This window comes from Oncorhynchus masou, chromosome 24 (assembly GCF_036934945.1).
Source record: "Oncorhynchus masou masou isolate Uvic2021 chromosome 24, UVic_Omas_1.1, whole genome shotgun sequence".
Lineage (NCBI taxonomy): Eukaryota > Metazoa > Chordata > Actinopteri > Salmoniformes > Salmonidae > Oncorhynchus > Oncorhynchus masou.
In genome coordinates this window covers 9,410,823-9,423,078 of record NC_088235.1, presented here as the reverse complement: position 1 = coordinate 9,423,078, position 12,256 = coordinate 9,410,823, and the positions used below count along the sequence as shown (strand labels likewise).

At 49.7% G+C, this 12,256-nt stretch overlaps 3 protein-coding genes across 3 annotated transcripts in view; 1 reads left to right on the top strand and 2 right to left on the bottom strand.

Moving 5' to 3' along the window:
• The window catches only part of LOC135513383 (dedicator of cytokinesis protein 1-like), a 1,066,221-nt gene that overhangs the window by 569,714 nt on the left and 484,251 nt on the right, over window positions 1-12,256 (bottom strand).
• The window catches only part of LOC135511833 (dedicator of cytokinesis protein 1-like), a 513,132-nt gene that overhangs the window by 119,969 nt on the left and 380,907 nt on the right, over window positions 1-12,256 (top strand). The window lies entirely within an intron of this gene.
• The window catches only part of LOC135511834 (inhibitory synaptic factor 2A-like), a 101,828-nt gene continuing 89,792 nt past the window's right edge, over window positions 221-12,256 (bottom strand). The window contains exon 6 of the mRNA XM_064933316.1: window positions 221-1,868. Within this exon, the coding sequence (XP_064789388.1) occupies window positions 1,688-1,868 (181 nt within the window). The 3' untranslated portion in view covers window positions 221-1,687. The remainder of the gene's footprint in view (window positions 1,869-12,256) is intronic.

Below are 12,256 nucleotides of genomic sequence, written 5' to 3'. Positions count from 1 at the left end.
TCTATGTCGGTGTCTGTGTGTGTCTCTGTGTGTGAGTTTAATGCTAGGTGAAGGGACTGACACACACATCCTGGGTTCTAAGAGAATGCAGTAGAGGTTGTGTGTGTTAGCTAGCGCATGTGTGTGTGTGTGAGTGAGAGCGAGAGATAGAGAGAGAGTGAGACACACAGGGCACCCCCTTTGTCTACAATAAATATGTGTGTCCTTTTGTTCCTCGACCAAACGAATAGAAGATCAGCAGTAGAACGTAGTGAATGCATTCAGGTTCTTTGTGTTGTATTTTTCCATTAGGTCTGGACATTCCCTTTCACAGCAGTGTTTTGGGAACACAACAAAACCAACTCGGATATAACTTCATAGATCCCTGTGTAGAAAAGAAAAGTACATTGAGATGCCTCCAAACTTTGCAAATGTTTATATAAAAAAAAAAGTAATTTTTTGTAGTCATCATTTAATTTCAAGTCAATTTATGCGAAGAGACATGTAACTGCCAAAATAAAGGAAACACCAACTTTAAAGTGTCTTAATTGGGTGTTGGACCACCAGCAGCCAGAATAGCTTCAATCCACCTTGGTAGAGATACTACAAGGGTCCAAAACTCTCTTCCAGGGATGTGATGAGAAATTCCATCATTTGGTGTTTTGTTGACGGTGGTGGAAAAACCATTCAGTGACAACACGTTCCCTGTGGACTCCAAGTGTTTCCTTTATTCTGGCAGTTACATTCCCATCTCCTTCGAGACTCATCGTCCTGGGTCCGTTTCAGTTGTTCTGATCCGTGACATCGTCTTCATTCTCTCCTTTGTTGTTAGACAATCCTTAATACATTATTCATGATGATTAATTGTCAAAATAGTCTTTGTTTTTTGAGTCACTGTGGAGAAATGTCTTCCTGAACATAGTTGTTAAGTACCTTGTGCTTTAGCCGATATGCTGATATGCCGTTGATGTAGTTGTCAGAGGAGAAAGGAACGTCATGCTTGAGAACTGTCCACTATCTCTCTCCATACCTCCAGCAATGTCAAAGAGATACAATATACAACACATTAAAGACTCAGTCTCGAGGGGAGAGAGACGGTTGTCGCTGAACGAACCGATAAATAATTTCATTGAACTCAAACTCCCATAGACTCCGGTAGAGCTACACAATAAATAGATGTAAATGTGAGGGTGGAATAAATCCTATTTCAGCTTGTCACCTTGTTCATCTGTAAATAAGTTGCCATGGTGTAATTTAATCCTCTGCTTCGGGAAATTAGATCATTTTGGGGGGGGCGGAAAACAGTGACTAAATATTCAAATTCTCTCTGTGGGGGTGGGGGGGGGGGGTCCATATGTCATGTTTTTCTTTTAAACAGATCCTGCCGCTCTTTCCAAAACCAAAAAAATCCCAGTTCAATAATATCCACTATTGTCATCATTAGAAGGGCTCACCAGTTCTAGATAGACTGAGGTTACCAGGCCATTGCAATGCCTTTCATTGGGATTCTGGTTGTTGGTTGTGATCCGAAATCCCCAAAGATGAATAAATCGATAGATGGGATAAATCGGAGTTCGGGCCTTTGTCTTCCGTAAATCCAACAGGCAACGTCACTCCGACGCTCGTCCCTCATCCCGTCAACTTGTTGCTCTGTCTGACCGAAGACGACGACATTTTTTTTTTTTGTGATATTAATTCCTGCTGTGTCTCAGAGGAACCAGAGTTTCCATCGGGCGTGCTTCTTGGAGTCGGCCTTGGCCTTGCGTTTAGGGGTGGAGGTGAAGGCCTCAGGGGGGTAAGGCAGAGAGAAGTGGGGGTCCTCTAAGGGACACAGCCTCTTCATCAGGGGATGCAGCTTGTCTTCCTGCTGTTTGAAGTCCAGCTCCACACTGTGACAGAGAGAGAGAGACTTTAGTTTAACACTGTGACAGAGAGAGAGACGTTAGTTTAACACTGTGACAGAGAGAGACGTTAGTTTAACACTGTGACAGAGAGAGACTTTAGTTTAACACTGTGACAGAGAGAGAGACGTTAGTTTAACACTGTGACAGAGAGAGAGAGAGACGTTAGTTTAACACTGTGACAGAGAGAGACTTTAGTTTAACACTGTGACAGAGAGAGAGACGTTAGTTTAACACTGTGACAGAGAGAGAGAGAGACGTTAGTTTAACACTGTGACAGAGAGAGAGAGAGACGTTAGTTTAACACTGTGACAGAGAGAGAGACGTTAGTTTAACACTATGACAGAGAGAGACGTTAGTTTAACACTGTGACAGAGAGAGACGTTAGTTTAACACTGTGACAGAGAGAGAGACGTTAGTTTAACACTGTGACAGAGAGAGACGTTAGTTCAACACTGTGACAGAGAGAGAGACGTTAGTTTAACACTGTGACAGAGAGAGAGAGACGTTCGTTTAACACTGTGACAGAGAGAGAGACGTTAGTTTAACACTATGACAGAGAGAGACGTTAGTTTAACACTGTGACAGAGAGAGACGTTAGTTTAACACTGTGACAGAGAGAGAGACGTTAGTTTATCACTGTGACAGAGAGAGACATTAGTTTAACACTGTGACAGAGAGAGACGTTAGTTTAACACTGTGACAGAGAGAGACGTTAGTTCAACACTGTTCTTTTAGAGAGAGACGTTAGTTTAACACTGTGACAGAGAGAGAGAGACGTTAGTTTAACACTGTGACAGAGAGAGACGTTAGTTCAACACTGTGACAGAGAGAGACTTTAGTTTAACACTGTGACAGAGAGAGATACATTAGTTTAACACTGTGACAGAGAGAGACATTAGTTTAACACTGACAGAGAGAGAGAGACGTTAGTTTAACACTGTGACAGAGAGAGACATTAGTTTAACACAGTGTCAGAGAGAGACATTAGTTTAACACTGTGAAAGAGAGAGACGTTAGAGAGACGCTACAATGTAACACAGAGAGAGAAACAGCCATAAATATATTCAGATCTACACTGCAATACAGCGAGAGAAACAGTAAGATCTACACTGCAATAGAGAGAGAAACAGTCCGATCCACACTGTAATATAGAGAGAGAAACAGTCAGATCCACACTGTAATATAGAGATAAACAGTCATAAATATATTCATATCTACACTGTAACACAGAGAGAGAAACAGTCAGATCCACACTGTAATATAGAGAGAGAAACAGTCCAATCCACACTGTAATATAGAGAGAGAAACAGTCAGATCCACACTGTAATATAGAGAGAGAAACAGTCCGATCCACACTGTAATATAGAGAGAGAAACAGTCAGATCCACACTGTAATATAGAGATAAACAGTCATAAATATATTCATATCTACACTGTAACACAGAGAGAGAAACAGTCAGATCCACACTGTAATATAGAGAGATAAACAGTCCGATCCACACTGTAATATAGAGATAAACAGTCCGATCCACACTGCAATACAGAGAGAGAAACAGTCAGATCCACACTGTAATATAGAGAGAGAAACAGTCAGATCCACACTGTAATATAGAGAGAGAAACAGTCCGATCCACACTGTAATATAGAGAGATAAACAGTCCGATCCACACTGTAATATAGAGATAAACAGTCCGATCCACACTGCAATACAGAGAGAGAAACAGTCCGATCCACACTGTAATATAGAGAGAGAAACAGTCAGATCCACACTGTAATATAGAGAGAGAAACAGTCAGATCCACACTGTAATATAGAGAGAGAAACAGTCCGATCCACACTGTAATATAGAGAGATAAACAGTCCGATCCACACTGTAATATAGAGATAAACAGTCCGATCCACACTGCAATACAGAGAGAGAAACAGTCCGATCCACACTGTAATATAGAGAGAGAAACAGTCCGATCCACACTGCAATACAGAGAGAGAAACAGTCAGATCCACACTGTAATATAGAGAGAGAAACAGTCCGATCCACACTGTAATATAGAGAGAGAAACAATCAGATCCACACTGTAATATAGAGATAAACAGTCATAAATATATTCATATCTACACTGTAACACAGAGAGAGAAACAGTCCGATCCACACTGTAATATAGAGATAAACAGTCATAAATATATTCATATCTACACTGTAACACAGAGAGAGAAACAGTCCGATCCACACTGCAATACAGAGAGAGAAACAGTCAGATCCACACTGTAATATAGAGAGAGAAACAGTCCGATCCACACTGTAATATAGAGAGAGAAACAATCAGATCCACACTGTAATATAGAGATAAACAGTCATAAATATATTCATATCTACACTGTAACACAGAGAGAGAAACAGTCCGATCCACACTGTAATATAGAGAGAAAAACAGTCCGATCCACACTGCAATACAGAGAGAGAAACAGTCAGATCCACACTGTAATATAGAGAGAGAAACAGTCCGATCCACACTGTAATATAGAGATAAACAGTCATAAATATATTCATATCTACACTGTAACACAGAGAGAGAAACAGTCCGATCCACACTGTAATATAGAGAGAGAAACAGTCAGATCTACACTGCAATACAGAGAGAGAAACAGTCAGATCCACACTGTAATATAGAGATAAACAGTCATAAATATATTCAGATCTACACTGTAACACAGAGAGAAACAGTCAGATCTACACTGTAACACAGAGAGAGAAACAACCATAAATATATTCTGATCTACACTGTAACACAGAGAGAGAAACAGTCAGATCTACACTGCAATACAGCGAGAGAAACAACCATAAATATATTCTGATCTACACTGTAACACAGAGAGAGAAACAGTCAGATCTACACTGTGACACAGAGAGAGAAACAGCCATAAATACATTCTGATCTACACAACAACACACACCACCATACAGTAGGTTTGGATACTTCCATTTCAGCAATACATCAAAACACTAGAAAGTCACTTCAACAAACGACAGGAGACACTTCAGCCTGCAATACTGTAGCGTTTCAGAGGGAAACGGTGCAGCGACCTTGTTCCCTCAGCGCACTGAGTCATGTTTCCTCATAATGTATTCTCTCTCTGAGAGGGCTGGTTAAAACACTCCTGAAAGAGTCAGGGGGGGGGTTCTGGCTTTATCTGGCTTAGAACACGAGTCAAGGTTGTGAAATCTCCCTCTAGCCAATTACTGATGAGCTGTGTCACAAACTGACTGGCCCTGGTGAAAAGTAGTGCACTATCATAGGGAATAGAACCCATAGGGCCCTGGTGTAATGTAGTGCACTACATAGGGAATAGAACCCATAGGGCCCTGGTGAAAAGTAGTGCACTATCATAGGGAATAGAACCCATAGGGCCCTGGTGAAAAGTAGTGCACTATCATAGGGAATAGAACCCATAGGGCCCTGGTGAAAAGTAGTGCACTATCATAGGGAATAGAACCCATAGGTCCCTGGTGAAAAGTAGTGCACTATCATAGGGAATAGAACCCATAGGGCCCTGGTGAAAAGTAGTGCACTATCATAGGGAATAGAACCCATAGGTCCCTGGTGAAAAGTAGTGCACTATCATAGGGAATAGAACCCATAGGGCCCTGGTGAAAAGTAGTGCACTATCATAGGGAATAGAACCCATAGGTCCCTGGTGAAAAGTAGTGCTCTATCATAGGGAATAGAACCCATAGGTCCCTGGTGAAAAGTAGTGCACTATCATAGGGAATAGAACCCATAGGTCCCTGGTGAAAAGTAGTGCACTATCATAGGGAATAGAACCCATAGGTCCCTGGTGTAATGTAGTGCACTATCATAGGGAATAGAACCCATAGGTCCCTGGTGAAAAGTAGTGCACTATCATAGGGAATAGAACCCATAGGTCCCTGGTGAAAAGTAGTGCTCTATCATAGGGAATAGAACCCATAGGTCCCTGGTGAAAAGTAGTGCACTATCATAGGGAATAGAACCCATAGGTCCCTGGTGAAAAGTAGTGCTCTATCATAGGGAATAGAACCCATAGGTCCCTGGTGAAAAGTAGTGCACTATCATAGGGAATAGAACCCATAGGTCCCTGGTGAAAATAGATTTATACAATAGATATATAAATATAAATATACAATAGAACGTTAGCATTAGGGCCACATCTCAGTAGAACGTTAGAATTAGGGCCACATCTCAATAAAACGTTAGCATTAGGGCCACATCTCTGTAGAATGTTAGCATTAGGGCCACATCTCAGTAGAACGTTAGCATTAGGGCCACATCTCAATGAAACGTTAGCATTAGGGCCACATCTCTGTAGAATGTTAGCATTAGGGCCACATCTCAGTGGAACATTAGCATTAGGGCCACATCTCAATGAAACGTTAGCTTTAGGGCCACATCTCAATGAAACGTTAGCTTTAGGGCCACATCTCAGTAGAACATTAGCTTTAGGGCCACATCTCAGTAGAACGTTAGCTTTAGGGCCACATCTCAGTAGAACGTTAGCATTAGGGCCACATCTCAATGAAACGTTAGCATTAGGGCCACATCTCAATGAAACGATAGCATTAGGGCCACATCTCAATCAAACGTTAGCATTAGGGCCACATCTCAATGAAACGTTAGCATTAGGGCCACATCTCAATGAAACGTTAGCTTTAGGGCCACATCTCAATGAAACGTTAGCATTAGGGCCACATCTCAATGAAACGTTAGCATTAGGGCCACATCTCAATGAAACGTTAGCATTAGGGCCACATCTCAATGAAACGTTAGCATTAGGGCCACATCTCAATGAAACGATAGCATTAGGGCCACATCTCAATGAAACGTTAGCTTTAGGGCCACATCTCAATGAAACGTTAGCTTTAGGGCCACATCTCAATGAAACGTTAGCTTTAGGGCCACATCTCAATGAAACGTTAGCTTTAGGGCCACATCTCAATGAAACGTTAGCTTTAGGGCCACATCTCAATGAAACCTTAGCATTAGGGCCACATCTCAATGAAACGTTAGCTTTAGGGCCACATCTCAATGAAACGTTAGCTTTAGGGCCATGTGCCCTAATTGTCCTCAGGCAACGTCCTGATGTCCTAAGTGGCTGAAATATACAGCATTGAGCATTTGGCACGGACTTAAACGGAACACACGAGTGTTTCTGACGCTCAAGTGAGGTGTTTGGCAGCGCGGCTGTTATTGGACCTTCAGCACTTCTGTGTCGTTAGTTGACTCAGGCCTTTAAAAGGAGGAGGCGTTGTGCAGAGCAGCACTGCTATTAGTGAATTAATCATTCTGTATAGAGCCTTGTAATTATGCTCTAATTTACACAGCCCTAGTTGTGTCTGTCTGTCTCTGTCTGTGTGTCTGTGTGCATGTATGTGCGCGCGGCCGAGGGAGATTGAAGCCTGAAGAGGGAAAACATCTCAGATAGTCTAGATGATGAGGGATGAGGACACTTCATTACTCTATTGGCCTCAGTGCACTGCACTACAGACCTGTGGGTTACTGTACAGTGCACTACACTATTGTTACACTGCAGACCTGTGAGTTACTGTACAGTGCTCTACACTACTGTTACACTGCACTGCACCACTGTTACACTACAGACCTGTGAGTTACTGTACAGGGCACTGCAGACCTGTGAGTTACTGTACAGGGCACTGCAGACCTGTGAGCTACTGTACAGGGCACTGCAGACCTGTGAGTTACTGTACAGGGCACTGCAGACCTGTGAGTTACTGTACAGGGCACTGCAGACCTGTGAGTTACTGTACAGGGCACTGCAGACCTGTGAGTTACTGTACAGGGCACTGCAGACCTGTGAGTTACTGTACAGGGCACTGCAGACCTGTGAGTTACTGTACAGGGCACTGCAGACCTGTGAGTTACTGTACAGGGCACTGCAGACCTGTGAGTTACTGTACAGGGCACTGCAGACCTGTGAGCTACTGTACAGGGCACTGCAGACCTGTGAGCTACTGTACAGGGCACTGCAGACCTGTGAGTTACTGTACAGGGCACTGCAGACCTGTGAGTTACTGTACAGGGCACTGCAGACCTGTGAGTTACTGTACAGGGCACTGCAGACCTGTGAGTTACTGTACAGGGCACTGCAGACCTGTGAGTTACTGTACAGGGCACTGCAGACCTGTGAGTTACTGTACAGGGCACTGCAGACCTGTGAGTTACTGTACAGGGCACTGCAGACCTGTGAGTTACTGTGCAGGGCACTGCAGACCTGTGAGTTACTGTACAGGGCACTGCAGACCTGTGAGTTACTGCACAGGGCACTGCAGACCTGTGAGTTACTGTACAGGGCACTGCATACCTGTGAGTTACTGTACAGGGCACTGCATACCTGTGAGTTACTGTACAGGGCACTGCAGACCTGTGCGTTACTGTGCAGGGCACTGCAGACCTGTGAGTTACTGTACAGGGCACTGCAGACCTGTGAGTTACTGTACAGGGCACTGCATACCTGTGAGTTACTGTACAGGGCAGTGCAGACGTGAGTTACTGTACACGGCACTGCAGACCTGTGAGTTACTGTGCAGGGCACTGCAGACCTGTGAGTTACTGTACAGGGCACTGCAGACCTGTGAGTTACTGTACAGGGCACTGCAGACCTGTGAGTTACTGTACAGGGCACTACAGACCTGTGAGTTACTGTACAGGGCACTACAGACCTGTGAGTTACTGTACAGGGCACTGCAGACCTGTGAGTTACTGTACAGGGCACTACAGACCTGTGAGTTACAACCACCTTGAGCTGGCTATTACTGCAGCCTCTGCATTAAACCTGTCGTCATCTTTAATACATGTATCCCGTATGCATGTCCTGCATGTCGCCCGTTCCGTTATAATGGTCTCCGTTGTCGTTCCAGTGCTGATGGTGGTGCACTCTGTGTTCATCTACGCTGAAGACTCTCTGACAATCTATTACTGAGTCTTTAAGTCCTTAAACATACACACACAGGTCTGTTCACCAGTAAATATTTAAACAGTATACATAGATCTATGATACTGAGTCCCCCCCCAGCTCTCTCCCGAGTCCCCCCAGCTCTCTCCCGAGTCCCCCCAGCTCTCTCCCGAGTCCCCCCCAGCTCTCTCCCGAGTCCCCCCCCCAGCTCTCTCCCGAGTCCCCCCAGCTCTCTCCCGAGTCCCCCCCCAGCTCTCTCCCGTGTCCCCCCAGCTCTCTCCCGTGTCCCCCAGCTCTCTCCCGAGTCCCCCCCCAGCTCTCTCCCGAGTCCCCCCCAGCTCTCTCCCGAGTCCCCCCCAGCTCTCTCCCGTGTCCCCCAGCTCTCTCCCCGTGTCCCCCAGCTCTCTCCCGAGTCCCCCCAGCTCTCTCCCGAGTCCCCCCCCCAGCTCTCTACCGAGTCCCCCCCCAGCTCTCTCCCGAGTCCCCCCCAGCTCTCTCCCGAGTCTCCCCCCCAGCTCTCTCCCGTGTCCTCCCAGCTCTCTCCCGTGTCCCCCAGCTCTCTCCCGTGTCCCCCCAGCTCTCTCCCGAGTCCCCCCAGCTCTCTCCCGTGTCCCCCAGCTCTCTCCCGTGTCCCCCAGCTCTCTCCCGTGTCCCCCAGCTCTCTCCCGTGTCCCCCAGCTCTCTCCCGTGTCCCCCAGCTCTCTCCCGTGTCCCCCAGCTCTCTCCCGTGTCCCCCCAGCTCTCTCCGTGTCCCCCCAGCTCTCTCCCGTGTCCCCCCAGCTCTCTCCCGAGTCCCCCCAGCTCTCTCCCGAGTCCCCCCAGCTCTCTCCCGAGTCCCCCCAGCTCTCTCCCGAGTCCCCCCCAGATCTCTCCCGTGTCCCCCAGCTCTCTCCCGTGTCCCCCCCAGCTCTCTCCCGAGTCCCCCCAGCTCTCTCCCGTGTCCCCCCCAGCTCTCTCCCGAGTCCCCCCCAGCTCTCTCCCCAGTCCCCCCCCCAGCTCTCTCCCGAGTCCCCCCAGCTCTCTCCCGAGTCCCCCCAGCTCTCTCCCGTGTCCCCCAGCTCTCTCCCGAGTCCCCCCAGCTCTCTCCCGTGTCCCCCCAGCTCTCTCCCGTGTCCCCCAGCTCTCTCCCGAGTCCCCCCAGCTCTCTCCCGTGTCCTCCCAGCTCTCTCCCGAGTCCCCCCAGCTCTCTCCCGAGTCCCCCCCCCAGCTCTCTCCCGAGTCCCCCAGCTCTCTCCCGAGTCCCCCCCAGCTCTCTCCCGAGTCCCCCCCCAGCTCTCTCCCGTGTCCTCCCAGCTCTCTCCCGTGTCCCCCAGCTCTCTCCCGAGTCCCCCCAGCTCTCTCCCGTGTCCCCCCAGCTCTCTCCCGAGTCCCCCCAGCTCTCTCCCGAGTCCCCCCCCAGCTCTCTCCCGTGTCCTCCCAGCTCTCTCCCGTGTCCCCCAGCTCTCTCCCGTGTCCTCCCAGCTCTCTCCCGTGTCCTCCCAGCTCTCTCCCGAGTCCCCCAGCTCTCTCCCGAGTCCCCCCCCAGCTCTCTCCCGTGTCCTCCCAGCTCTCTCCCGTGTCCCCCAGCTCTCTCCCGAGTCCCCCCCAGCTCTCTCCCGTGTCCCCCAGCTCTCTCCCGTGTCCCCCCAGCTCTCTCCCGAGTCCCCCCCAGCTCTCTCCCGAGTCCCCCCCAGCTCTCTCCCGAGTCCCCCCCCAGCTCTCTCCCGTGTCCCCCCAGCTCTCTCCCGTGTCCCCCCAGCTCTCTCCCGAGTCCCCCCAGCTCTCTCCCGAGTCCCCCCCAGCTCTCTCCCGTGTCCTCCCAGCTCTCTCCCGTGTCCCCCCAGCTCTCTCCCGTTTCCCCCCAGCTCTCTCCCGTGTCCTCCCAGCTCTCTCCCGTGTCCCCCAGCTCTCTCCCGTGTCCTCCCAGCTCTCTCCCGTGTCCCCCCAGCTCTCTCCCGAGTCCCCCCCAGCTCTCTCCCGTTTCCCCCCAGCTCTCTCCCGTGTCCTCCCAGCTCTCTCCCGTGTCCCCCCAGCTCTCTCCCGTGTCCTCCCAGCTCTCTCCCGTGTCCCCCCAGCTCTCTCCCGAGTCCCCCCAGCTCTCTCCCGAGTCCCCCCAGCTCTCTCCCGAGTCCCCCCCAGCTCTCTCCCGAGTCCCCCCAGCTCTCTCCCGAGTCCCCCCAGCTCTCTCCCGTGTCCCCCCAGCTCTCTCCCGAGTCCCCCCAGCTCTCTCCCGAGTCCCCCCCAGCTCTCTCCCGTGTCCTCCCAGCTCTCTCCCGTGTCCCCCAGCTCTCTCCCGTTTCCCCCAGCTCTCTCCCGTGTCCTCCCAGCTCTCTCCCGTGTCCCCCAGCTCTCTCCCGAGTCCCCCCCAGCTCTCTCCCGAGTCCCCCCCAGCTCTCTCCCGAGTCCCCCCCAGCTCTCTCCCATGTCCCCCAGCTCTCTCCCGAGTCCCCCCCAGCTCTCTCCCGAGTCCCCCAGCTCTCTCCCGAGTCCCCCCAGCTCTCTCCCGAGTCCCCCCAGCTCTCTCCCGAGTCCCCCCAGCTCTCTCCCGAGTCCCCCCAGCTCTCTCCCATGTCCCCCAGCTCTCTCCCGAGTCCCCCCCAGCTCTCTCCCGAGTCCCCCCCCAGCTCTCTCCCGAGTCCCCCCAGCTCTCTCCCGAGTCCCCCCAGCTCTCTCCCGAGTCCCCCCCAGCTCTCTCCCGAGTCCCCCCAGCTCTCTCCCGAGTCCCCCCCCCAGCTCTCTCCCGAGTTCCTCAGCTCTCTCTCTTCTGCTACAGTATCAGTGTTTAGTAGTTCCCAACACACACTCTCACTCCCACACACACTGTTATCATTATCAGCCTCATGCCTTGCCAGTCCATCAGAATAAAAAATCGCACAAAAGAAGTGAAGAGACTCATCCTCTTTAGGGGACTTGAGAGCTGGGAAACACACGTTCTCTCCACCCCGTAAAACCAATTTCTGGCTCAGACTCATTAGCAAAGGGACACAGTGAAAAGATAATCATCTCTTTGAAAAATATTCTAAAGGACTTTAATGAAAGATTCATTATTCTCTCTCTCTCTGTTCTCTCCATTCTGCCCAGGGAGCACAGGCACGCAGTTAGCCTCCCTCCCCTCCCTCCCTCCCTCCCTCCCTCCCTCCCTCCCTCCCTCTCTCTCTCTCTCTCTCTCTCTCTCTGTCCTGGCTACATGTCCCCCCTCTTCCCTGCCCCCCTTCCTTCCATCCATCGGTCCTACACCCAAGTATTACTTCCGTATCTATAGCAACCGTCTCTCACCACAGTCAAAACTCCTGCTGCTATCTATTACTGTACTCTGGAAAGCATCATTAAACTACTACAACTTCTCTCTTTCTTTCTCTCTCTCTCCCCCTCTCTCCCCTCTCTCTCTCCCCCTCTCCCCTCTCCCCCCCCCCCTCTCCCTCTCTCCCCCTCTCTCCCTCTCTCTCTCC